At 55.7% G+C, this 25,666-nt stretch overlaps 2 protein-coding genes across 12 annotated transcripts in view; one reads left to right on the top strand and one right to left on the bottom strand.

The window, feature by feature from the left end:
* Window positions 1-25,666, top strand: part of GAS8 (growth arrest specific 8) — a 37,328-nt gene extending 11,662 nt beyond the window's left edge. For 6 of the 9 annotated variants that reach the window (XM_027513725.1, XM_027513727.1, XM_027513723.1 and 3 more), the window contains 7 exons: window positions 322-376; window positions 904-1,109; window positions 1,470-1,637; window positions 1,958-2,044; window positions 4,181-4,390; window positions 5,192-5,257; window positions 7,349-9,112. In XM_027513725.1, the coding sequence (XP_027369526.1) occupies window positions 322-376; window positions 904-1,109; window positions 1,470-1,637; window positions 1,958-2,044; window positions 4,181-4,390; window positions 5,192-5,257; window positions 7,349-7,498 (942 nt within the window). In that variant the 3' untranslated portion in view covers window positions 7,499-9,112. Of the gene's footprint in view, window positions 1-321; window positions 377-903; window positions 1,110-1,469; window positions 1,638-1,957; window positions 2,045-4,180; window positions 4,391-5,191; window positions 5,258-7,348; window positions 9,113-24,336 lie in introns of those variants that run through there. The other 3 variants (XM_027513721.1, XM_027513720.1, XM_027513728.1) reach the window with 3 other exon arrangements.
* LOC113875399 (5-hydroxyisourate hydrolase-like) lies at window positions 8,071-10,934 on the bottom strand. 3 transcript variants are annotated; one of them, XM_027513741.1, is made up of 5 exons: window positions 10,835-10,934; window positions 10,644-10,720; window positions 10,119-10,258; window positions 8,697-8,832; window positions 8,071-8,344 (listed from the first exon to the last, which is right to left on the bottom strand). In XM_027513741.1, the coding sequence occupies exons 2-5, from the start codon at window positions 10,701-10,703 to the stop codon at window positions 8,255-8,257; spliced, it is 426 nt and encodes a 141-aa protein (XP_027369542.1). In that variant the 5' UTR covers window positions 10,704-10,720; window positions 10,835-10,934; the 3' UTR covers window positions 8,071-8,254. The 3 variants fall into 3 exon arrangements, with proteins under 3 accessions (XP_027369542.1, XP_027369543.1, XP_027369544.1); XM_027513742.1 differs by having other exon boundaries at window positions 10,903-10,920; XM_027513743.1 differs by lacking the exon at window positions 10,644-10,720 and having other exon boundaries at window positions 10,119-10,332; window positions 10,835-10,852.

The following is a 25,666-nucleotide window of genomic DNA, read 5'->3' as shown; positions in this document are numbered from 1 at the left end:
TAATTTGTCCTGGTGTTCTAAGCCAAAGCAGGTCAGCACCACACGGGGTGCCTGCAGCTCTGGGTGGGTATGGTCCTGCTGCCCAGCCTGTGGGCACAGCCAGGGTGTGAGTGTCATCAGCATCTTCCCCAGTCCATTATGAAACGTGGAATTTCCCAGACCCTCATTCCTCTGGGCTGGTCCTGAGCTCGGGGGTGAGGGTCTAGCCGGAGCAGCAGCCGCACAGGCTGTCGGTGCTAGTGAGGAGGGGACCCTGCTGCGGGGCCGGTGTCTGTCCTGTCCCGTCTGGCCTCCAGTGACAGCCCGCTTCCGCCTCTGCAGAAACACACCGAGGAGATCACCAAGATGCGCAACGACTTTGAGAGGCAGGTGCGAGGTCAGTGCTTCCCGCACTCCGCTGCGTAAGGCGGCCCGAGAGCCCCTCCTGTCAGGAAGGAACTGCCCTCCAGTTAAAACAGCCCAGACATGCGGAGTGAGAGGACATGGTCATTTCTAAGGCTGGTGTCTAGGAGGCTGGGAGGACCCCCCTCGCCCCCCCACCCTGGCACACAGTGACTCCTGGAGCAGGTCACCCAGCTAGGGGGTGGCATGCTGTCCCTCCCGTCCTGCAGAGGCATCGACCTTAGCCACAGTCTGGCTGGATGGCCGTGGCCCGTGCCCCCTGGCACCGGGTGGCGCTTGGCTGTTGGGATCCCTGAGGCAGGGACTGATCAGCGGTGCCTGAGACAGGCAGAGGAGGGCATGTGCTGGTGCCACGCAGCAGGAGAAGCGCCCCGCCCTGTCCCGCTGTCGATGGCCTCCGTCCCCTGGGAGGTCTTCCGCCTTGGGCACAGCCGCCATCTGTTCTCGTCACCACGGCACCAGGGGTTCTGCTCAGCTGCTCCGGGTGCTGCTGCCTTTCAGAAATCGAGGCCAAGTACGACAAGAAGATGAAGATGCTTCGGGACGAGCTCGACCTGCGCAGGAAGACAGAGATCCACGAGGTGGAGGAGAGGAAGAACGGCCAGATCACCACACTGATGCAGCGACACGAGGAAGCCTTCACCGACATCAAGAACTACTACAACGACATCACCCTCAACAACCTGGCTCTCATCAACTCCCTCAAGGTGCCGCCGGGGCTGCCTGCCGCCTCGAGCCCACACCCCTGCTCGTAGACACACCTGGCCTTCAGCGGCCCCTGATTGAAATGCACATATTGTGAGTCCCCTTGCGTGGCGGGGAAGTCATAGGCCCACGTGCATCAGGGGTGTCATCGCACCCAAGTGCTGGCAGTGAGCACAGCGGAAGCTCTGTTTGCATGCAGGCCGCGTTACTAGAGAATTCAGAAACTATTCTCCGTGTCTACACACAGAACACATGCCCAGGACCATCCTCTCTGTGCAGGAGAGCTCGCAGCCCCCGTGCAGGCCACAGCACCCAGTCCTGCCACCGACACCCCTGTCCCGCTCCTCCCCCGGCGCCCACAGGAGCAGATGGAGGACATGCGGAAGAAGGAGGAGCACCTGGAGAAGGAGATGACGGAGGTGGCCATGCAGAACTGGCGCCTGGCAGACCCCCTGCAGAAGGCTCGGGAGGAGATGAGTGACATGCAGAAGAAGCTCGGCAGTTATGAGAGGGACAAGCAGATCCTGGTGGTGGGTTTCCGTTGCATTCCCAGCCCTCCCTGGTGTGAAGGGGCAGGAAGGTCGGGCAGGTGTCTCCCGAGTCCCAGCGCAGAGCCAGCCCTCGGGGCACCAGGGGAGGTGCTGAACCCCTCCGTCCCCTGCCTGGTGACCTGGGGGCACGTGGGGTTGGCACCTGTTCTGGGAGCCCAGTGGCCCCTGGCCGCCATGGTGTGGCTCGGTCCATTGTGACCGGGAGCCATTCGCTCTGACGATCACCTCACCTGGTCATCCCTCCTGAGCTGCATCTTGTGGGTGCCTGAACTGGGGGTGCTTTCTGACCTTTTCTCCAGTGCACAAAAGCCCGTCTGAAAGTCACCGAGAAGGAGCTGAAGAGCCTGAGGTGGGAGCATGAGGTGCTGGAGCAGCGATTCATCAAGGTGGGCTCCAGGGATGTCTGGGGCCTCCTGGGGGGTCTGGGGGGCTCCCGGCACATCTGGGGGGCTGGCAGTTTGTCAAGGTGGGCTCTGGGATTTGTGGGGGCCTCCTGGGGCATCTGGGGGGCTCCAGGGCATCTAGGGGGCTCCCGGCATGTCTGGGGGCTCCTGGGGTATCTGGTGGGCTCCCGGTTCGTCTGGGGGGCTCCTGGTGCATTTGGGGCCTCCCAGAGCATCAGGGGGGCTCCCGATGTGTCTGGGGGCTCCTGGGGTATCTGGGGGGCTCCTAGTGCATCTGGGGGGCTCCTGGTGCATCTGGGGGCTCCCAGGGCATCTGGGGGGCTCCTGGCATGTGTGGGGGCTCCTGGGGTATCTGGGGGGCTCCCGGTATATCTGGGGGGCTGCTGGTGCATCTGGGGGCTCCCAGGGCATCTGGAGGACTCCCGGCATGTCTGGGGGCTCCTGGCACGTCTGGGGGACTAGGTCGCTGGCTCTGGCCCCTCCCCGTTCTGCGGGGCTCTCAGTGGACGAGCTTGATGTCTTAGCAGTTCCCCACTGCTCTCACCTTGGGCTGGCCTCTGAAGCAGCGGTGGTCTGGCCCATCTTTCATCCCTGTGTGTGTCTCTGAGTCCTAACCCTTTACGTGTGTCGTAGGAAGCCTGTGGGTGAAAATGCAAGGCCTTGGGGCTGCATGCTGGTCCTCACACGTGGCGAGAGCACCCTGAGTTCTTCCAAACTCTCGAGTGTGCTGGTGTAGGACCTTGCTTCCCAGAAGTGGGGGCCTGCCTATTCCTCCCAGCCCGAGTTTCTCTCCAGAGCAGCCTGTGTCCCCTGGTGAAAATCCCTTGTCAGTCCTTGCTGCTATAGGCACCCTGTTAGTGTGGTGTGTGACCCTTTTTTGGAATGGTGATTCCTAGCAGGGGAATTGCTGGGTCAGACGGCTGGTGTTGAGAATGTGGACGGTCTGCCTGAGGGCTGTTCAGGGTTGTGGCCTCATCCATGGTTTCCCAGGGGGCCGTCCCCAGCCCCAGGTCCTCACTGATGGGACTGGGTGTGTGTGTCTCACTGAACGTGCTTCTCTGCAGATAGCCCCCCAGCGTGCTTGGTTCCCGGGGCCTGGCCGCGGGCAAGCACCTCGTGTGTCAGCTGTTAGCACCTTTCCCACTGAAACACTCTTGCAGACTGTGACGGTGGAAAGGACCCAGTTCCTCGGGAACATCCCACAAGCAGCTGGATCTGGAGTCACCCCCAAGGGGCCTCCGAGGGTCCTGCAGGCACCAGGGAGATGCTGCTCCCGCTGGTCAAAGTGGGCATGAATCAGGAGGAGGCGGCTCAGGCAGGCTCAGGCCATTGTATGTCTGCATTCTCTGCCCCTTGTCCTCCATTTGCATGTCTACGCAGTATGTGAGAGAGGCAGTGTCCCGGAAAACCAGGGTCATCAGGTTTTAAAGAGCAGAGGGCCAGGGAGTGGACGGAAGCAGATGTGAGGTGTGGCAGTATGGTCAGAAGGACGGGGCCGCAGGTTTGCAGCGCAGTGCTCGTCATGCCTCGCAGTGCTGTGTTTTTTACGGGCGTGGAGAACATTCTGGAAGGAGTCCCAGCCAGTGCTCAGATGGTGGCCTCTGTGAAGTGGGGTTTAGGAGGGTCACTTTTTCCTGTTACACCCCTGCTAAGTCTTGACTTCTAAATGGTGCACAGTTAAAAGAAGACGCGGAAGCACGTTGTCCTTGGTGGGCAGGCACCTGGCTGTAGGATCTGGGCAGATGGAGTGTACCTCCTCAAGGCCCCTCACCCCAGCATTGCTGAGTCTGAGGCCCTGATCTCCTGTGGGGATGATTGGGGGTGGGGTGCAGTCCTGAGCCTGCCATCCAGACGCAGGGCAGGGCTGGCTCTGGCTTCTTGGTGGGAGGGTCGCTCTGCAGCTCATCCTGGGGGTCCCCATGGCTTCCTGCCACACCTCCCAGAGGTGTTTTCTCCTGCCTCCCATGGTGTGGAGACTGCACTCCTTTAATTTGGTTGCAGAGAGTGGGGCTTGGGCACAGACCAGCCTGCCTGTGGCTGGACGCTGGGGAAGGTGGGGGTGTGGCCCTGGGCAGAGTGGGAGGGGCGTCTTGCCAGCGAGGTACCCGTGCCCTGCAGGTGCAGCAGGAGCGGGACGACCTGTACCATAAGTTCACCTCGGCCATCCTGGAGGTGCAGCAGAAGGCGGGTTTCAGGAACCTCGTCCTGGAGCGCAAGGTGCAGGCGCTGGTTGCCGCCGTGGAGAAGAAGGAGGTGCAGTTCAATGAGGTGCTAGCGGCCTCCAACCTGGACCCCGCGGCCCTGACCCTCGTGTCCCGCAAGCTGGAGGTAGGCCTCGAGGGCTGTGCTCAGGGCTTCGTCCCTCCAGGGCAGACCCTCAGTCAGCCTCGGGGAGGGGCGGTCGCAGCTTCCTGGCCAGAGAGCCCAGGTCTGTGTGCGCTGTGGACTCCCAGCTCCAGTGTCTTCAAGGTCTCCCCAGCCCCTCCTTGGCCTTTTAACCCTTCTAGCCCGAGTCCACTGCCCACTCCAGCTTGGTCTCTTAGCCGAGGCCACAGCCTCCATCCGCCTGGACCCTAAGCTGTGCTGGAAGAGACCATGGCCCCTCACCATGGCGGGCGAGAGGCAGGCCTGCGGTGGCCTGTGCGGCGGGTGGTGGGAAGGTTTCCCTGGGACGCACGCCTGAGCACAGGCTGAGCGTCTATTCCCTCGAGTGTCCGCAGTTGTCTGTGGTGCTCCCCTGGGGCGGGCTGTCCTGGGCACTGGGCATTGCTGGGAAAGGACAGACAAGGCCTCGGTGCCCAAGGGCCAGAGGGCCTGACCGCACCTGGCAGGGACCCCGCCCAGAGCTGGGCCTCGACCCTCTGCTCCCTGACCTGGGATGTGTCACAGAAAGAGCAGGTGACGGGGGCGGGGGTCTCTGGTGTTGCCAGGGTGGCATGGCCTGGCTCTGGGGTCCTGGCCAGCTGGGTGACCCGAGGCTGCTAGGCCTGAGGTTAGGTCCCCTCGGGGTCTAGGGGGCGGACACACACTGGGGTCTCACTCTGAGGCCTTCCCATGGCAGTCCTTCCCTGTGTGGATGTCCCTGCGGTGGGGCCAGGCCATGGTTCCCTGATGCCTTCCTCTCCCCAGGACGTTCTGGAATCGAAGAACAGCGCCATCAAGGACCTGCAGTACGAGCTGGCCCGGGTCTGCAAGGTGCGGAGGGCCCCCCACCGCCCCCTCACCCAGGAGCCCCCGATCTTGACGCTGACCCCCGAGATCAGGGTGCTGACCCAGTCTGAGGCCATCTGTGCCCGCCCGGGGTCACTGGGCCTGTATGTGGCCGAGCCTCTGCTGGCGCCTCCCGGTGCACGGCCTGCCTGGTGTCCCGTGCGACCCTCGCTCTGGCACCGTGGTGCTAGCCTGGCCTCTGGGGCGGTTGTCAGGGGGTTCTCTTTGCTCCCCCAGGTTAATGTCCATGTCCTCCAAGCAGGGGCAGTTAGGGCTCTGGCCTTTCTCAACCATTCATGGAGACTTCCTGCACAGTGCTCTGACCCTGGTAACCATCTGTGTCCTGCACCAAGCGTCCCCAGCTCCTGGCTGAGCCCACAGTTCTGTCAGGGTTTGGCCTGTGGGGACACAGATGAAGTGCTGCCTGCAGAGAGCAGACACCCCACAAGTGTGACTCAGACACGAGCCCTGGGTCTTGGAGCCCCGGGTGAAGGCACTGCCATCATGGGCACTGGGCTCCGTGGTGACCAAATCCCCTGGCCTTCCCTGCCCATCGGGCCCTCCCCGGGTGCTCTGGCAACCCTGATGCGTACTCGCAGAAAATTAGGGCCATGCACTGGGTGCGTGAGGCTCTCAGGAGAACTTCCGTAACCCACATCTGATTGTCGGGAGGGCTGAGCCCCAGAGAAGGAGGAGGGCTGGGGCCCATCCCCGAGATCTTCCGGAGCCTGATCCTTGCTCACCCTTCTGTCTCAGCTCCCAGCATCTTGTCGTGACGATGCTGAGGACAAGGTATCCCTTTGAGCTTTTGTCCTGAGTCAGGCTAGGCTCTCAGCATGTAACGTGCTCCGCTCTTCACACCCTTACCACCACCTTGTGAAATGTGCTCTTTGAGAAAAAGTAGAGGGGACAGAGATCCTGCCTGCGTCGGTCCTGCCAGCACCATTGCCCAGACCTTGGCTTTTCTGGGAAGGGGAAAGGGAATAGATGCTGACAGACACGGCGGGGAGTGTGGTTCCCAGGAAGGCAGGGATGGTGAGCCTGAGTGAGAAATGCCTGCGGGAACCAGGAACTCTGAGTGCACCCCCTCTTCAGCCTCCCCAGCCGTGAATCGGACGTTACTGGAGGTCCCGCACATGAAGTGGTTGGGTAGCACCTGATGAAGTTCTTAGACTTGGGCCACACTTGTTCTCTCAGTAGGGAAGCTCCTGGTTATCTTCCAGCTGAGCTGGGAGGTGTCTGTGCATGGCCATCACCACCCACTTACCTGGAACCGCACTTCCGGGGGTGGAGACTCAGTGACTTCAATCCTCTTGGCTTAAAAGAGTGGCTCCTTCCATGGGGCCTTTCTTGGGTGAGTTTGGTCTTATGGAGGCCAATCACTGGGGTTTGTTCTGCTTAATCATCTCCTGGAGAGTCAGGTGCTCTGAAAAGCTTTACATGCCTGTTTGCACTGCTAACTGTCGAGCAAATGCTCTCCTTAAGACTGGGACATTAAGAAGAAGAGGGGGGAATGACAGAAGAGGGTCAGCACAGGCTGAGAGGCCACAGGTGGTGGCAGCTGAGACCACATCTCTCAGGCTGACAGCCTGATCAAAGCGGGGCTGTTAGAAAGCACCGGGACGCCCCAGTGGTCACTTGTTTGAGCCCGACCAGGGCTTCTGCCTGAACTGACCGCCACCTCAGCCTCTCCAGGAGTGGAGATTCCGACCCATCAGCCTGGGGCTTTCTGGTCAGCACTAGGGAGGTGACCTGCTAAAGACCCCCGCCTCCCTCAGGGAGGCACCGATGCTGGAGGGTGGCCGCACCCCGCCCCTCCACGCCCGTTGAGCCTCCATCTCGTGCAGCTCCTTGGAGCGCCCTTCTGTTTAACAAGTGGCTGTTGCCGACTCAGGAAGCCCCGAGTAGAGCTAGTTAAATCTAAATCTTTAAACTTACATAAATGCGTGTGGGTGTGGGGCTGGGCCTGGGCCTGGCACAGTCAGCACCTGGAAAAGGCGTGTCCTCCACGGGGCTGGGTGGCCTGAGCAAGGGTCACCCCGGCTACCCCCCTACAACACCGCTGTGTCCCTGCAGGCCCACAATGACTTGCTGCGCACCTATGAGGCGAAGCTGCTGGCCTTCGGAGTCCCCCTGGACAACGTGGGTTTCAAGCCCCTGGAGACCGCTGTGATCGGGCAGACGCTGGGACAGGGCCCCGCAGGACTTGTGGGCACTCCAACGTAGCCCCAGCCCGGGTGAGGTCCCCCCACAGCAGGACAGCAGGTATTTGTCCTGTAGGCGTGCGTCAGAGAATGAAGGTTCCCACGAGCGCTGCGTGTCCTCTTGTGTGGCTGTGTGGGGAGGTGCCCCCAGGGCCTAGTGCTCCCCCTGTGCACACACCCGCCCCTCATCCCCCCAGGGCCTAGTGCTCCCCCTGTGCACACGCCCACCCTCATCCCCCCGGGGAAGCTCCCTTGTGCACACGCCCGCCCCTCATCCCCCCGGGGCCTAGTGCTCCCCCTGTGCACACACCCGCCCCTCATCCCCCCAGGGCCTAGTGCTCCCCCTGTGCACACGCCCACCCTCATCCCCCCGGGGAAGCTCCCTTGTGCACACGCCCGCCCCTCATCCCCCCGGGGCCTAGTGCTCCCCCTGTGCACACGCCCGCCCCTCATCCCCCCGGGGCCTAGTGCTCCCCCTGTGCACACGCCCGCCCCTCATCCCCCTGGGGCCTAGTGCTCCCCCTGTGCACACGCCCGCCCCTCATCCCCCCAGGGAAGCTCCCACCAAGCTTGCCTCGTGACTGAAGCCACCTCGCAGATGTCAGCAGCAACTTTATTGAAGCCTGAGTGACACCTGCCCCTGCGACATGGGGCCAGAACATCCCAGGGAAAGTGTGACCCTGGTGCCCATCAGGAACTTGCCCACCCCCCTGCTCCGGGGTGGCCCGGTCTGCCATGGTGCCGTGTCCACGCCCACAGGCTGGCTGCTGGTCAGCCGCTAGCTCCCTCTGTATGTGGTGTAAGACCACGGGCTCAGCAGCAGTGGCACGTGGAACTTGTGGGTCTCGTTTGTGATGGTGAAAACGACCTGCGGGCAGAGGGGATACTGGGAGTACACACAGCCTGGCCAAGCGGAGACAGCACTGTGGGTGGGGCTGGGGTCTGCCCAGGGGAAGCACTCGGTCTAAGGGGGCCCTGGGCCTGAAGGTTCCCAAGGGTTAGGACCACCCTGAACAGGTCAGGCGAAGGGGACAGAGAGCTGGAAGGGCTCGGGTGAACCTCTGTCTGCCAGGGCTGAGTCAGCCTGACTGGAGTGGCGCGGTGCAGGCGTGGGGTGGTCAAGGCCAGGAGCTCAGAGCGGGTGCTTGTTGAGATGGGGCGGGGGAGGACCAGCCTGCAGGTCACAGTGCATCTCGGGCCTCCACCCGTCTGGCCCTCACCTCCACGTATGGGTAGAAGCTTTCCTGGCCCCTCTTCTGCCAGTAGCCCTTGGTGTCAAAGGACAGCTTGTAGGTGCCCGCCTTCATCTGGCCTGGAGGTAGGAGCCCAGGGCAGCGGCCGTCACGATCTGTGCAACTGGGGAGAGGAGCGTTGCTGCAGAGGGGTACACGCCTAGGTCTCCTGGGTCCGTGTGCCGGGTGGCCTGACTCGGACCTAGGTGAGCAGGGCCTGGGTGGCTCTGCAGCAGGGCAGCGTCCAGGACCAGGGCTATGTCCCCTCACTGTCCTTAGGGAACCCCAGAGAAGAGAAGGGAAAGAACCTTCCCTTCCCCCGCACTTCATATCTGGCACAAAGACTTCACATTTTCTCTATGCATAAGTGTGCTTATTTACAAATTAAAAAAAATTGTACTAGCCATACTGTTTCATGACGTGTGCACGTGTGCTAAGTCACTTCAGTTGTAACCAACTCTCTGGGACCCCTGGACTGTAGCCCATCGGGCTCCTCTGTCCACGGGATCTCACAGGCAAGAATACTGGAGTGGGTAGCCATATCCTCCTCCAGGGGATCTTCCCAACCCAGGGATTGAACCCATGCCTCTTAAGTCTCTTGCGTTGGCAGGCGGGTTCTTTACGCTGTCACCACCTGGGAAGTGTAAAACCAAGCACCTGCTGTTCACTACACTGTGCTTTCTGGGTGAGTAACTGTGTCCAGGCTGCCAGCCACGTTTCTAGCTGCAGTGCCGGCGGCTCTGAGGGCCTCTGCTCACCGAGAGGCCATGCTCTCAAGTGTCCGTGCTGTGATCAGCATCAGCAGCATTTACCAGCGCAGTTTAGGGGGGTTGGGAGTGGCTCTGTGTGGCTCCATGTGTTCCTCCAAGCTCAGATGTGACCTGGACCCCCTTTCATGAAGGGCTCCGTAGTCTCAGGCCCCAGGCCTTTGAGGTCCACCGGGGCAGGGGCCTCCTGCCTCACCTTCCATCTCCTCACGTGTGGAAGGGGTTCCTGCGGGGTCTGTACACAGGGTGCAGTGAGAACCTAACAAATGTCCAGCGCTCAAGAGCTGCCCAGCACAGGTCACCCGCCAGTCACGGTGACGACCAGGCCTTTCCGATTCCTCCTCAGGCCTCAACTGGCCAATGGGCAAGGAGAGACAGAGCCCTGTACCAGCGCAGTGGGCACTTGGGGTGTGAGCTCTGCCAGCAAGGCTGTAGCATGACCAGGACTACTCAGCCTGTTGAAACAGAGGCTCTGAGAGTCTGCAGGGAGACCGTCCGGCCCGGTCAGCCCTGCCACTTGCCAGCGGTGCCCACACCCTTTGCCCCAGTGCAGGGCCCCTTGCGGGGGGGTGGGGTGGGGTGGGTGGGGTGGGTGGGGTGGGGAGTGTTCTGGATTGAGCCCTGCCCCAGACCACCCTCCTACCTTTTCTTCAGCTCGGTCCACTGCTGGCCACAGTCCTCGAGCCTGGACAGACGGAGGTAGAGGCCTTGGGCCGGGAGCCCTGAGGCAGTGTCCAGCACGTGTGTGGTCAGCGGGCTGCTGCCCGGCTCCATGCCTCTGCCCTGGGCCACGAGAGGGGCAGGGATGCGCTTGTGGGGCAGACCTTGTGTCCACACCCCTTGGTAGGAGGCAGTGCCTTGGAGTGAACAGCCCCAGGATCAAAGTCCCAAACTGCCCTGAGCAGGGTTGGGGGGGGCGGGGCGCTGGGGGTGGGAGTGGAATTGGGTAACACATTGCCATATACAATGCTGACCCTTCCCCCTCCTCCCAGCACCGAAGGGGTCTCTACACCGAGCACCCTGGCCACCTTCAACCTCTTCAGGGCCTGGGTGACCTCAGGGGCTTCTCTCTGAATCCAGCTCAGTCCCCTGATCTGCGGGCCACCTCAGAACTTAGCCCCAGGTGGAGGAGAGGTCAGGGGCTCCGGACCCAGGTCTGTCCCCCTACCTCCCGGAAGCCCACGTGTCGCTGGAGTGTCTGCAGCCGCTGGGCGGCCCCAGAGCTCATGCCGGCCGACCTGGGGACTGGCGAGGAGGCCAGAGGTCACCACACCGCCAGCCCCAGAACCTCCCCGGGAAGCCCTGCCCTGGCACCTCCCACGTGTCCGGCCAATCCGGGGAGGAGTGGAAGGTGCCCACCCAGGGGGTCCTAGGGGTCTTCTTGGTGGTGGTTGCGGGGGCCAACAGAGCGAACGCAACGCGCAGACCTGCGGAGGATACGGAGGCTCCTCCCGGCGGAAGTGGAGTGGACCTGCCTCGTAGGGTTGGGAGTAGGGGTGGGGTATGAGGGGCGGGGTACGAGGGGCAGGGCTCAGACGTGGGGGTGGAGTGCTGGGCGGGACCGGACGGGGAGGGGCGCAGCACGGGCAGGGGGCGGTGGGGGGAAGGCCGGGCGGCGCTCCAGCTGGCGCCCACGCCTGCCACTGGAAGCGGCGCAGTGAGCCCAATCAGCCCCAGGGCCCTACACCGGTGCAGTTTCTTTTCCTTCCTTGGATGGTCAGGATCTGCTGGAAGCCCCGACAGGCCGCGTGGAGGTGCCTCAGGCAGGACCGACCCCTGGTTGAGAGTGATGGTACGGGGTGACACCCTTGTGGTTGCGTTTTACCCCCTCCTACCTGCTCTGACCCTCGACCCCCAAGGTGCAGGGACCCGGCACACTGACAGCGTAGGGTGAAGACTGTGCAGAAATGAAGGAAGAGACAAGTCTGAGCACACAGGCATGAATCTCCTCGTACTGCAATATCACGTGATGTGCGCACGAACAGATTTTATGTAACATAAAAATAAGGGCATTCTGTATTTACAGTCTGCGTGACATTGCCTGACGGGTTGTGTTGCTCTGGGTGTGGGGTGGTTTTTCTTCTCGCTAAACTGCATGGTCTAATGATCGGATAGTGAGCGTTCTCAGTTTGAACTTTTAAGTATCAAGCCCCTCTGAGGTGGGGAAAGAGACCTCTGGCAAAGTTTGTGCATTGGTTACAACTGCTTTGGAGATAACCAGGAAATGTGTGTTTGAGGTAAATATGATGAGGTTTGGCAGGGCTTATGTTTTTAGGAGGTGACCCCACAGAGATACACACACCTGTTTAGGCAAACTGCTATGGGGATGGGACCAGAAACAAGTTTACTTCCCCAACGAGGAATAATTAAATCAATGAACTCCTCCACACACTGGCAGCTGTGCAGCCCAGTACAGAGAGTGAGTCCAGTCCAGCCCGGTACAGAGAGTGAGCCCAGTCCAGAGAGTGAGCCCAGGACAGAATGAATCCAGTCCAGAGAGTGAGCCCAGTCCAGAGAATGAACCCAGTACAGAGAGTGAGCCCAGTACAGCCCAGGACAGAGAATGAATCCAGTCCAGAGAATGAGCCCAGTCCAGAGAGTGAGCCCAGTCCACAGAGTGAGACCAGTACAACCCAGTACAGAGAGTAAGCCCAGTGCAGAGTGTTGGTGTGTGAGTGAGCGGTGAGTAGTGGCTGGTGACTGGGGGGAGAGGCAGCTTTAGCCTCATGTTTGAATCTGCAGCAGCTTTCACTCCATTACAAGGGTTCGTTCACCTCTTCACCATCACAGGCTCAGGGTGCGGCTGTCAGAGTCTCCGTGTCGCAGAGGACAAAGCTGACGTGCAAAGGGGCTGTGTGCTGGAAAACTTCCTGGTGTGGGACACAGGCGAGTGATGCCAGGACCACGTCAGGGATGAGCAGTGTCAACGGGCTGATCATTTTCACTTTGTAACCTTTCCTTGTACACTTACAGTCTCAAATGTCAGAAGCAAGCTAACAAAAACAACAATCAAACTTTTTTGGCTGCCCTGTCACCCCCTCTGTCTAGAGCCCTGATGCCTTCTCTGCCCAAGAGAGAACCTAGTCCTGGGAGAGCACCAGGCAGGGCAGGGCATTGCCACAGCTGCTTCTGTGGCCCCACCAGGGCCCCTGCCCAGCCTGCAGGCTTCACCTGGAACCTGAGAGGGCAGGAGGCTGACTAAGAGCAGGCAAGGGGTCCAGCCTAATAGTGCCAGGGCCAGCCATGCCAAGTTCACCATGTGACCCCTAAGCGGTAGCTGCCACACAGCACCTTCATGCTCCTGGGAGCAAAGTGCAGCTCTGCTGGTGGGCCAGCCCTCCTCCTCCCACTCCCTTCTGACTGTGTGATGTGATGCTGGAGGTGCAGCAGCTCCCCAGCACAAGGAGGCACAACTTGTGCTAAGGAAGACTTGAGACCACGAGGAGGAGACGAGCAACTCCCTTTCTGGTGTTGCCTCTGGGCCTCCTGGCAGGTGTGTGGGGCCTTTTGTGTCTGGATTGTGTTTTCTTGAGTGACCTTAAACCACTCCTTTTGATTGTTTCAAGCATGTAGCCCGAAGCATTCTGCCTGAGGAAGTTGAGATCATGCAGGTAAAACGTGCAACAGCACACAGGGTGCTCAGTGCTGTGGAACTGACAGTCCTTCCCGGGCAGCCACGACCCTGAGCAGTGACAAGAGACTCTCCCCATTGTGGTCCCAGGAAGAAGGAAGCTGGTCTGCCTGCTGTCCAGGTCCGAGCCGGTGCTGGGAGGTCCCTGGAGTGGCCCAGGTGGGTGCAGCCTCTCAGGCTCCTCTGAGCCCCTGCTTCACACCTGCCTAGAGAGTCCTTCCAGGCTGCCGTGACAGGAATTTGTGGTGGGAACTCAACAGAAAGGGTGTGAAGGCAGCTGGGACCTTCCTTCACCAAGGACATAACATTGCCAGGTACACTGAGGTGATGCAGGTGTCAGGGAGGCCACTTCAGATGGCGGTACGTGCTGAGAAGGATACAGGGCACGGGGTACCAGAGGCTGATGGGCGGTGAGTTCAGAGAGTCGCCTTCTTGGAGGATGGGAGATGCTCAGATAGAACCACAGCTGTGGGCTGGAGTTTCAGGAGGGCCGGCCGATGGGCTGAGGAGGGTGAGGCTGGGGCCAGTGGCCGCAGGAAGGGTGCGTTTGGCCCCTGGTAGAATTTCTGCTCCCCAAGGACTGGGGTTATTGTCTGTCTCCTGACAGCTGTTCCTGTGCCTGGAACGTGACCTGGTGAGAGGCAGGTGCTAAACAAATATTCTTTGAATGAATGGACAGTCTGAGCATGCAGATGCACAGGACAGACAGTGTCAGGCTGCAGAGTGGGGGTTAAGTAGATTAGGAGGCAGAGAAAGGCATACAGGGTTTCTAAGCCCAACCTCCCAGCCCCCATTGGGCTCAGCTCCACCCAAGCCTGTCTGTTCTCCCAGATACTGTTTTTTACGGTAAACTCCCTCTGACCTTTGCTCACCTGGGTGTCCTGCTCTGCATGTCTTAAAAAGTGGCTCTGAGTCTGTTCCCACCACCTGCGCCTGGAGCTTCTTTATTCTTAAGCCAGGGAAGCCCCTTCCCTGCCTGGGGACGGCTGGACCTTGTCCGTGCCATGGACTCTGCTCTCTGCACTCGTCTGCCCGTTCAGGTCACTGCCTCGTCCAGGACTGGGAGCATTGATGGGTCAGGGTGTCCCCGCTGTTTCTAGCAGTCTGCCAGGCTGAGTCCCGCTGGGCTGCATCGTGACACCGCTGCTTACCAGTGACACAAGGGCCACCCTAGAGCACAGGTCATGGAATGTGCACTGGCCTCAGCTGGACTTTGCAGTCGGGCCAAAAGCCAGAGGGTCGATGCTGTTGGTGCCTGTGTATTTCTTGTTTGGAGATACGTCTGTTTAGTTCTTCTGCCCTTTTTTCAATTGGGTTGTTTGTTTGTTTTTTTTGTTGAGTTGTATGAGCTGTTTGTATGTTTTGGAAATTAAGTCCTTATTGGTCACATTATTTGGAAATATTTTGTCCCATTCTGTAGGTTGCCTTTTTCATCTTATTTATGGTTTCCTCTGCTGTGCCAAAGCTTGTAAGTTTGATTAGGCCCCCTTTGTTTATTTTTGTTTTTATTTCTGTTGCCTTGGGAGACTGACCAAAGAAACCATTGGTATGATTTCTGTCAGAGAATGTTTTGCCTGTGTTGTCTTCTAGGGGTTTTTACAGTGTCATGTCTTTCGTTTATGTCTTCATTGCTGTTGCTTATTCTCATTGGCTGCAGTGTCTGTCCCTCACCAGTTGGGACAAGTGTCGATTCGGTGGCTTCACTAGGTGGCCCCCTGCTGACCCTTGACTTGTGGGTGCATCTGGCAGTGGGCATGCTGGTGGTCTCCACGTGCTAGCTGATGTGACATGGCACCGAGGGGTCTTGGCTGAAGGTGTTGGCGACGGCCGAGTTGTCTGTGCTGTCGGCTTCATTATCGCCACCCATGTCCAACGCTGAGACTCACATCACAGAGGTTCCTGCGGGGACAAAGGGGAGGGGAGTTGGTAGTCTCAGCCAGTGTGACAAGGCAAACTAGCATAAAATCTACAATCAAATGTATCCCTATTTAGTCTACTCATGATGGAGATGATAAATTGATATCAACTGATACAAGTTCCAGTTCAAATACTTCATCACAGTATTTTAATAGTTTCCACATGGTTTGCTTACTCTTCCAAAAATCTTTAGGGCATCCTTTCAATGTGACTGTCACTATCGGGGAATAGGTTCCCCTTGATGTGATTAACTTCAGGGACTGGGAAACTGTTAAGTGCTGAAGGGGAGGGTGATGCTTCACACTCCCACCGTTCCATCATGCACTGATCCCTTCTCCCCGCCCTTGTTAGGGGCGTCTTATCTGGCCACTGGCCACGGGGCTGGAGCTGGGCTGAGCACACGAACCAGAGGGGGAGAAGTGGTTGGTTGGGGGCTGGCCCAACGGGTTAGGGGCATGTGTCCTGGTTGTTAGAACTGAGCCTCTTCTGTTTGGTCCACTGATGGCCTGAGACGGCCTTGGCCTCACATGGGTGATCAGAACACAGCTCGTCTTGCCCGCTGAGCAGCACAAGGTCTCATGTGAGTGATCAGAACACAGCTTGTCTGCCCGCAGAGCAGCGTGGGGTCAGAGGAGGCAGCTGGTCCACTGATGGGGCCTGAGATGGCCTTGGCCTCGTGTGTGATCAGGACACAGCTCGTCTGCCTACTGAGCAGCACAAGGCCTCACGTGCGTGATCAGAACACAGCTTGTCTGCCCGCAGAGCAGCGTGGGGGCAGAGGAGGCAGCTGGTCCACTGATGGGGCCTGAGATGGCCTTGGCCTCGTGTGTGATCAGAACACAGCTTGTCTGCCCGCTGAGCAGCATGGGGGCAGAAGAGGCAGCATTGGTGGCTGCTGGTTGCAGGTTGGAGGGGAAGGAGAACACCCTCTCCCAGCTTCCTTTCCTGGGAAACGCCTGGTACTTTTCAGTCCTAGGTGTCGGTCAGAGACTCTGGGTTTGTGGACATGGCATCAACAGAAGCTTCCTAAGACACCGCGGCTGGAGGTGGGGCATGAGTTTGAGAGCGGGACGGCACCCCCTGAGGGAGAGGTTGGCCCTGGAATGGCCAGTCAGATTCCTGTTTTCAGGGGCAGGGTTGGGAGCATGAAAGGACAACCAGCAGCTGAGCAGGGATGGGGGCAGCTGCGGGGAGGAGGGCCTGTGAGCAGGAGGGACACAGCAGGGGCGGGGCTGCCAGTGGATGACCCTGGGCTGTGGGTGACCCCAGATAGTGGACAGTGGCAGCCCCACAATCCCAGAAGGGCCCCCTTGCTGTGAAATGCTGCCTCCCCACCTCCGCCCCAGTCCCAGCACTCTGGACCAGGGTCTCTACTGCTTGAAGCCACAAAAGCCTTTGCAGTCCTGGAGCTGCCCTTGCTCGTCCCAAGAGGAACCTTCAGTGCAGTAAGATTTTCTTTGATCTTCATACTTTAGTTTCCCAGAGTCTTCATATTTTCCCTGGTGGTGTTTCCATGTGTCACTAAGACCCTCCATTGTCTAATGGTGGGCTTCCTGTCACAGATCTCTCAGAGGCCATCTGCTGGGTAAATGCAGGTTCGCCAGACCTCTCAGAGGCCGTCCACTGGACGAATGCAGGCTCTTGGTCATTCTGGTCTGTCACAGACCTCTCAGAGGTAGTCAAATGAATGTTCATCGCTCTGGCCTGTCCAAGACCTCTCAGAAGTCATCTGCTGGGTGCATGTGGGCTTGTGGTCACTCTGGCCTGTCATAGATGTCTCAACTTCTCAGAGGCCACCTGTTGGGTGCATGTGGGCTTGCCAGACCTCTCAGAGGCCGTTTGCTGGGTGAATGCACATTCATGGTCACTCTCATCTGTCACAGACCTCTCAGAGGCCGTTCGCTGGGTGAATGCATACTCATGGTCACTGTGGTCTGTCACAGATCTCTCAGAGGGTGTCTGATAGGTGAATGTGGGCTTGTGGTCACTCTGGTCTGTCATGGACCTCTCAGAGGCCATCTGTTGTGTGAATGCAGGCTCGTGGTTGCTCTGGCCACACAGTCTCCATGGGGCTGTCAAGAGGCACTGTGTGGCTGCCCCAACTGGGAGCCCCTTATCCCACTCTTGCTGCCCACAAGCTAGGTCTGGAGAAGGCCAGTCCCAGTGAGAAGCCGCTTTCTGACTTCATCTCACATCCCAGGAACTAGTCTTCCAGCCTAAGCAGGTCACTCAGGATTTCCTGTGTTAGTGCTCATGGCTCACATCCCCTAGAGAGAGTGTTTGAGCTGGGGACACATGTCCCCTGCCACTGGACATGACACAAGACCGTGTTCCCAGGGATGGACCAGAAAGGGCGATGGGAGACCCTCTGCCCTACTTGCACTGTGCCCCCAGCCCCTGCCTTATCCCCACTCAGATATGGAATGTGGAAGAGGAGGGGAACCTGGGTCCCCAGTGAGGCCCGCTCAGCAAAGCTGGGCCTTGGTCGGGCTTGGAGTGTGTGACCAAGAGTTTGCTCGACAGGGCGCCTCGTTTAGAAGGCCTCCTGCAGTGTAGGTTTTAGGGCTACATAGCAACTAAGCACAGAGCATGGTGGCTGAGCTGGTGGCTGAGCTGGTAGCTCTGGATCCTGCAGGCTGAATGCTGAACCCTGAATGTTGGAAGATTGTCTGGAGTCACAGGACATGCTTGCTCTCTCTGCTGAGGTGATCACAATGGGGACCCAGGTTCCCCCTCCTACCTGCTAGCAGCCATCAGGCTGCAGCCACTCCTCACTGTGAACCCTGAGGAATCTCGGGAAGGAGAAGAATACCTGCCCTCTAGCAGCCATCAGACTGCAGCCACTCCCCACCGTGAGCAGTGAGGAAACTCGGGAAGGAGAAGAATACCTGCTCTCTAGCAGCTATCAGACTACAGCCAGTCTCCACTGCGAGCCCTGAAGAAACTCAGGAAGGAGAAGACAAGATATTGGCCCCAGATGGTGAAGTGTGTATCAAAAGGAATAATTTCAATGAGATGACTCTTGCATCTTCCCATACATAGAAAAGTGCTAAATTCCTTACCTTTAGATGCTGCCTCCAGTTTTGAAGTCCTAAAAGATTCTCACTGAATAAAACTTAACTCTCACACCTATGTTATAAATATTTTTATGTCTACACATGTGAAGTAGACACTTTCCAAAGAACAACAGAAGACAAATCTCGACATTCAGAACACTGGCACCAATGGTGGACACGCCCCCAAAGATGTAACTGATGGAGTAATTAGAACAGTCATCACCCCTTTTTCCATAAGATTGTGGAATGGACACTGACAGTGGGGAATTGTTACAGGGAAGAACAAAATCTGACTCCATGTTTTAAAATTAAAAAAAAATTAAATCCTTTACTTTAAGCTTTGCTTCCTGTTGGCTTGTTTACTGTAAGGATACTGTCCATACGTAATGGCCCACCTCAGGAAACCCTGCCCTCTGCTTTTGTTCAGGACCTGTCCACCTGTGGATGGGTACGGGAAGGAAGAAAGTAACACATCTCCTCCCGAGCCTGGCCATTCCAGGAGATATTTGCCAGATTAATGGCCTTTTTACTTTATTTCCTTACCTCCCCAGCTCTGTGTCCTATAAAACACACTGGCATCCAGACCCCAACAAGGTGGCTTCTTTAAGACATTAGTCCGCTATCTTCTTGGTCTCCTGGCTTTCTAAGTAAAGTCATATTCCATGCCTCAGCACCTCACCTCTGATTTATTGACCTGTTGTGCGGCAAGCAAAGCGAGCTTGGACTTGGTAATAATCCCACATGCCTTGCAGTCAAAAAATCAAAACATAAAGTGGAAGCAATATGTAACAAATTCAACAAGGACTTCAAAAATGGACCATATCAAAAAATACCTGAAGCCAAACCCCAAAAAGAACTCAGTGGTTGTCTGATATTTTTAGAAAAGGGGTTAGTACTCTCATGCCAGTACCCCCTGAAGCCACACTGGACAGTTAGGCCCTGTCCGACATTCAGGACACCTTCTCCAGACCCCAGGTAGTGCTGCCCCCAGTGCTCACCTGGATCTCAGGAGGTAGAAGAGACACAACCTAGGGGGTCTCTTCCCTTGTCCAGGGGAGCATCACACCAGCCACCCTATCTCCCTGCCTATAATAAACACACCATAAGGAGCGTCTTGTCGGCACCTGGGCCAGTGATGCTGTGAACACCTGGACTGCCTTGTCCTTGTGAGATTTGATATGAAGACAACACAGAAAGAGAATTAGCCAAGAAGGATCTGATCACGAGTAAACCCCTCTTCACAGGGACCCTGTGAGACCCAAGCACTTGCTCTGCTCACCCTGCACTGACTTTTGGGAACTGGCCTTTGTCATTCTCTGGGCAGGAGGTGGGAGAGACAACCTAGTCTTTCTTCTACCTCCTGAGACTCAGGTGGGCACTGAGGGCAGCAGAACCTTCATCTGGAGTCCAGAGAGGGTGTCTTTTTTTTTTTTTCAGAGAGGGTGTCTTGAATGGACAGGGCCTAACCATTCAGTGAGGCCAGCCCTTGTCCATACTGCACTGACCTGCTGCAGGGTCTTGGGTTCCCTGGCATCCAGCTCACCCATCGCTAACCCCAGCTTGAGGTGTCTTGGGAGCCCCTCGCTGGCAGGCACCCAGGAGTAGAAAGCTGCATATCCAGCGAGAAATAAAAATTTCCTCCTTAGTCTCCACACGAAAGGGAACTGTGAGCAGATGAAGCCACCAAAGAGAGGGCCAAGTTAACACTGAGGCCGAAGACCTGTTTCATGTTTCCTAAGCTCACAGGCACCCAGCACTTCCTGTTACCTAAAGTAATCAGCGCTTCATAGTTCCTTTTCACATTCCTATATCAGACTTTACCCCCATTATCCCATCTGTGCCCATTCTTCCTTGCAGAAGTATATGGAAATGTCTTTGAAAGCATCTTTGGCCTAAGAAAAATAATAGAGTTCATCAGTGACTTACTCATATAAGTCAGACTTTAGAGCTGGGCCTTCTCTTCCACCTTGGGTGCAGGGAGTACCCTGAAGCTAGTGGATGGTCTCTGTGAGACAGGGATGAATAATTTCCTTCCGGACTATGTCCTGCTTAACTGAGCAAACACTGAGCCTCCTAACTGTCCCTGGACACAGAGCAGTTGATGATGCTAGTGTCCTGTTCCACCCCAGTCTATCCCACCGTCTCAGACAGGACCGGTACTCCCATCCTGTGTATGTTCACAGAGTTTACTCCGTGGCGCAGGCAAGCAGTCTGTGGTCCTTCAGGGACCACCTCCATGTCCTTCCTGTGGGGCCGGCTTAGAGTCCAGCTTTGCCACTCTGCCGCTCACCGTGGGCTTCCACTCTGTTCTCCCAGTATCTCCCTCAATGCTCTCCTCTGGGGACCTGTTGGGGCTCATGGCCATGGCACTGCCTCAAGGCCAAGGTTACCTGTGGAAGAAGAAGATGCTGAGATAGCCTAGACCACTGTCCAGGGCCAGGTCTGTCTTCCTTGTGTGGAGTGTCCAGGGCAGGAAGGTGTGGGGAAAGTTGGGGTGGGGGTATTGGTGGGATGGAGGGATCCTAACAAGCTATGGCAGACCAGCCTAATGTGAACTAGATTTGGTTTCTTTGATTCCCCTACAATTCAGCCCCTCTGAGGAAAGGCAGTGGGAGTGTTGTGTCTGTGGGTGACAGAGGGAGTCCTGAGGAGACCTGGAAGCCCCTAACTGCTGGACTGGGGTCAGGTTGAAATCAGGGCTCTGTTCCAGTGCCTGGGAGGGAATATTTCTCCAAAAAGTGTTTTGGGGATCTCCGCCTGGGTACTCTGGGAAAATCTGGGCACAACATGGGTTCTACATCTAAGGGACAAGTCGCTTGGCTTCAGGAGATCTGGGTCACACCGGCTGAAGGAACTGGGGTTCCTCAGAAGGAGAGGATTGGGGGGGTGTCTTTTGGCTGATGTAGAATGCACAGGGTGAGAGAACTTGGGATCTTTGAGGCTGAGGAAATTGGGGATCTCTCATTAAGGGGCTTTAGGCGTCCAACATGCAGGACAGTTGGGGTCTTGAGCATGACAGGATTAAGAGTTCCCAGGCTAAAGTATTCGGGGTCTCTGAGGATAAGGAAATTTGGTCTCTCTGCAGGTGCTGTTTTTAGGGTGCCTCAGGCTGAGGGGAATTGGGGTTCCTCTAGATATTTGGGGGTCGCAGCACTAGGGGATTCGGTGTTTCTGGGATTTGGGGTTTCCCAGCCTGGAATTGGAAGAGGCCAGGCTAAGAGTTTACGAGGGTTTCACAGGGTGCTTTTCCGTCTATCCTCCGGCGCTGCCCAACCCGGCCCGGGGCGCGCCCGGAGCTGGGCGGCGTCCAGCCGAGCCTAGTCCAGTCCTCCCGGGCTGAAGATGAGCGAAAGGCGAGCAGCCGGCTTATACAGGCCTGTCAGGCACAAGCCTCCAATCGGCGTTGCGACCGAAGCAGCCCGGCCAATAGGCGCCGGGAGAGTGCGGAGCGCGCAGAAGGTCCCGCCCCACCACTCGGGGATTGGCTGCTCTGCGTCTCGCGCGTGTCTGTCAGGAGGCCTCCAGCGCGCAGGCGCATCTTGGCAATTGTCTTTGTTTTCAGGTGCAGTCTTAGTCCTGGAGCCTGAAGTCGGCGGTGGGTCCTCAGGCAGGGTGTTTCCTTCCAGTTCCCTGAACTAGACTCTCGCCTCCACCAGACTTGAAGTCCTGCTCTCGAACTTTCTCCCAGGCCCATCTGTGCCCTACTTTGTCAAATCCAGTTTTGGCAAGAACTGTGTGATGAGTACCGCGTTATTCAGGGGAAAACTGTGTAATTAACTAAATCAGATGAGACACAAGATAAATAACATATGGACAAAGATTTAAACGCAACGCATGGAATAATAAGTATATTAGGAAAAACTTGGAGGATTTTTAACCTCAAAGTAGAAGTGGTACTGATGAGTAATCTGTATATTTAATGTAGGTATAGGCTTCCCTGGTAGCTCAGACGGTAAAAAATCCTCCTGCAATACGGGAGACCTGGCTTCGATCCTTGGGTTGGGAAGATCCCCTGGAGGAAGGCATGGCAACCCACTCCAGTATTCTTGCCTGGAGAATCCCCATGGACAGAGGATCCTGGCAGGCTACAGTTCATGGGATTGCAAAGAGTTGGACATGACTGAGCGACTAAGCACAATGTAGGTATTAAAAGGCTTCAGAAATGAGCCATAAATAAAACCTCAAAGCCCTACCAGTGTTTTCCGTAAAAGGAGGCATTGAACTGGAGGATGATGGATCCACAGAAGAGAATTTGTTTGACACCTACTGGCTTCACAAGATAAAATGGGGACACTGTTTCTGGCCCTTACTTAGCTTTGCTTGCAGAAAAATAACATGATTTCCATGTATTGGAAGCAAGACAACTGACTGTAGAATTATTATCAAAGGGGGCCAGGAGTGCTGGTTGGGAGTCTGGATGGAGAGGTGTTACCAGAAAAGTGGATTTGCCTCTCGGGGGTTGTTGAACCAGAAGCTACAACTCAGCCAAAGCTCATCGGAAGGAAAGGTGTATTACTTGAAGACGTATGGAGAACATCAGGGAGTTTTCCAGAGCAATGTCTCTTCAAACTACAGTTCAGTTCAGTTCAGTTGCTCAGTCGTGTCCAACTTTTTGCGACCCCGTGAATCGCAGCACACCAGGCCTCCCCGTCCGTCACCAACTCCCGGAGTTCACTCAGACTCACATCCATCGAGTCAGTGATGCCATCCAGCCATCTCATCCTCTGTCGTCCCCTTCTCCTCCTGCCCCCAATCCCTCCCAGCATCAGAGTCTTTTCCAATGAGTCAACTCTTTGCATGAGGTGGCCAAAGTACTGGAGTTTCAGCTTTAGCATCATTCCTTCCAAAGAACACCCAGGGCTGATCTCCTTTAGAATGGACTGGTTGCATCTCCTTGCAGTCCAAGGGACTCTCAAGAGTCTTCTCCAACACCACAGTTCAAAAGCATCAATTCTTCGGCTCTCAGCTTTCTTCACAGTCCAACTCTCACATCCATACATGACTACTGGAAAAACCATAGCCTTGACTAGACGGACCTTTGTTGGCAAAGTAATGTCTCTGCTTTTCAGTATGCTATCTAGGTTGGTCATAACTTTCCTTCCAAGGAGTAAGTGTCTTTTAATTTCATGGCTGCAGTCACCATCTGCAGCGATTCTGGAGCCCCAAAAAATAAAGTCTGACATTGTTTCCACTGTGTCCCCATCTATTTCCCATGAAAAGTGATGGGACCAGATGCCATGATCTTAGTTTTCTTGAATGTTGAGTTTTAAGCCAACTTTTTCTCTCTCTTCTTTCACCTTCATCAAGAGGCTTTTTAGTTCCTCTTCACTTCCTGCCATAAGGGTGGTGTCATCTGCATATCTAAGGTTATTGATATTTCTCCTGGCAATCTTGATTCCAGCTTGTGCTTCTTCCAGCCCAGCGTTTCTCATGATGTACTCTGCATAGAAGTTAAATAAGCAGAGTGACAATTTGGGGGAGCTTTAATCTATTGGAACTGGCATGTTCAGGCTTCCCTGGTGGCTCAGATGGTAAAGAATCCGCCTGCAGTGCAGGAGACCTGGGTTTGATCCCTGGGTGGGGACGATTCCCTGGAGGAGGGCATGTCAACCCACTCCAGTATTCTTGCCTGGAGAATCCCATGGACAGAGGAGCCTGGCAGGCTTCAGTCCACAGGGTTGAAAAGAGTTAAACACAACTGAAGTGATTTAGCACGCACACTCCATAGTAGCTGTTCCCAGTTGACTTTCCAGCATTGATGGAGGAGGGTTCTCATTTCTCCACACCCTCTCCAGCCTTGGTTCTTTGTAGAATGTTTGACAGTGGCCATTCTGATCGTTGTGAGGTGATAGCTCATTGTAGTTTTGATTTGGATTTCTCTAATATTTAGCAAGGTTGACAATGTTTCCTGTGATTTTTTTAAAGGTTATGAATTAAACCTCTTGCAGATGACTTCTTGAATGTCTGCCCTGTTTTTCGATGAACACTCCTAGAACATTTTTTGAGGGCAGTTGTTTACTCAACCCCACAGGCCTTCTGAATATCGTGTCCATCAGCACAGCTTTTAACGTTGCTGTTATGAAAAACGGCCACAGGGTGGCAGCATTTCTTTATGCCCCTTTCTTGTTTCTTTTACTTTCTCTGTAATTTCATTTTGATCTTATATTGGAATAGAGTTGATATCCAATGCTGTGTTTGTATCAGGTGTACAGGAACTTAATTCAGCCATGCATAAATGCATATCTATTCCATTTCAGGTTCTTTTCCCCATATACAGAAGATCCTAAAAAGTACTGAGAAGCAAGTCAGAGAAGAGAATAAAATGCAGCAAGATGTGGTGGAGGTGTTGGAAACAAATGGAAAATCCAAGAAATGTAATCCTGTAGAAGCAGGACTCTACAATATTTTTGCATATTTATTTATTTATTTGTCTTTGTCAGCAGCTGAGCAGGGATGGGGGCAGCCGGGATCATGACACTCGTGACAATCCTGTGACACTCGGGATCATCATTGCATCCCACAAAGTCTTTGATTGAGATGCATGGACTCTCTAGTTGTGGCTTGAGGGCTAGTTGCTCTGAGGCCTGTGGGATCTTAGTTTCCAGACCAGGCATCGAACCTGACTCCTGCATTACAAGGTGGATTCTTAAACCCTGAATGCTCAGGGAAGTCCTGAAAGCTCTGCAAATTTAAAGCATGGAAACTGGATTTCGGGATTCTTGATGGTGGATCCATTTTGTCTAAGAAACTGCCAGAGAAGCCACTCACCATCCCTACTGGCTTTGATTTTGAAACAGAGAAAGAATCAAACAATGAGAAGCAAAGAAGGTATGGGAGGATAAGCACTTTAAATTTCATGTGGAGCCTTGCCTTTCTTGTAGCTTGTTAGATGTTGTGGGTGTTCCTGAAAAGAAAGAAATTCCACTCATTGACCCCAGGTCACCTGCCTTTGTTTGGAAGAAGAGAACCCCAAAACTCACCTAAGAAGATGAAGACGAGGAACAGCCAATAGTGATAAGAGCTTAACAATTGCCCTACTGCGGAGTACCTTTTAAGCCCAAAATCCCGGTGAGGAGAACTATGGAAATAGGCCCTTTCTCTTTTGATTCAAAAAATTAATTTACAGGAGAAGAAAATAAAGCAACTGCAGAAAGGAGAGGTGCCCAACTTCTAGGCACTTCCTTTGCTTCATTTTAACACCATTAACCTGCAGGAGAAGATGAAGAACACAACTCAGGCTGAGCCTTCTGCTTGGAGCCTGGCAGAAGAGGTGCTTGAAGGCACACACTTGGGTTCTCTCCGTGCCCCGGTGATAAGGAAGGCTCCTCCTGGTGTGAAGGAGAGAGCAGCTCTGGTTCCCAGATGGTATCTGCAGCCGAGTCTATTGGTGGAGTCGACTGGAGAACTTGGGTGGTACCCACATAGTCAACGGCTGCTCACTTACAGTAATTTGTGTGGCTTCCATCCTCCTCCTGTGTTTTATAAATGTCAAAATATATAGTAATTTATTCACTTAAAGTGTAATTTTTACTGCTTTTATCCTTTACTTTTTATATTTAAATCTAAAAATAAAGATACTTGATTTCA

Source organism: Bos indicus x Bos taurus, chromosome 18 (assembly GCF_003369695.1).
Source record: "Bos indicus x Bos taurus breed Angus x Brahman F1 hybrid chromosome 18, Bos_hybrid_MaternalHap_v2.0, whole genome shotgun sequence".
Classification (NCBI taxonomy): Eukaryota; Metazoa; Chordata; class Mammalia; order Artiodactyla; family Bovidae; genus Bos; species Bos indicus x Bos taurus.
The sequence above is the reverse complement of the archived record's forward strand: the minus strand, read 5'-3'. Positions and strand labels throughout refer to the sequence as shown.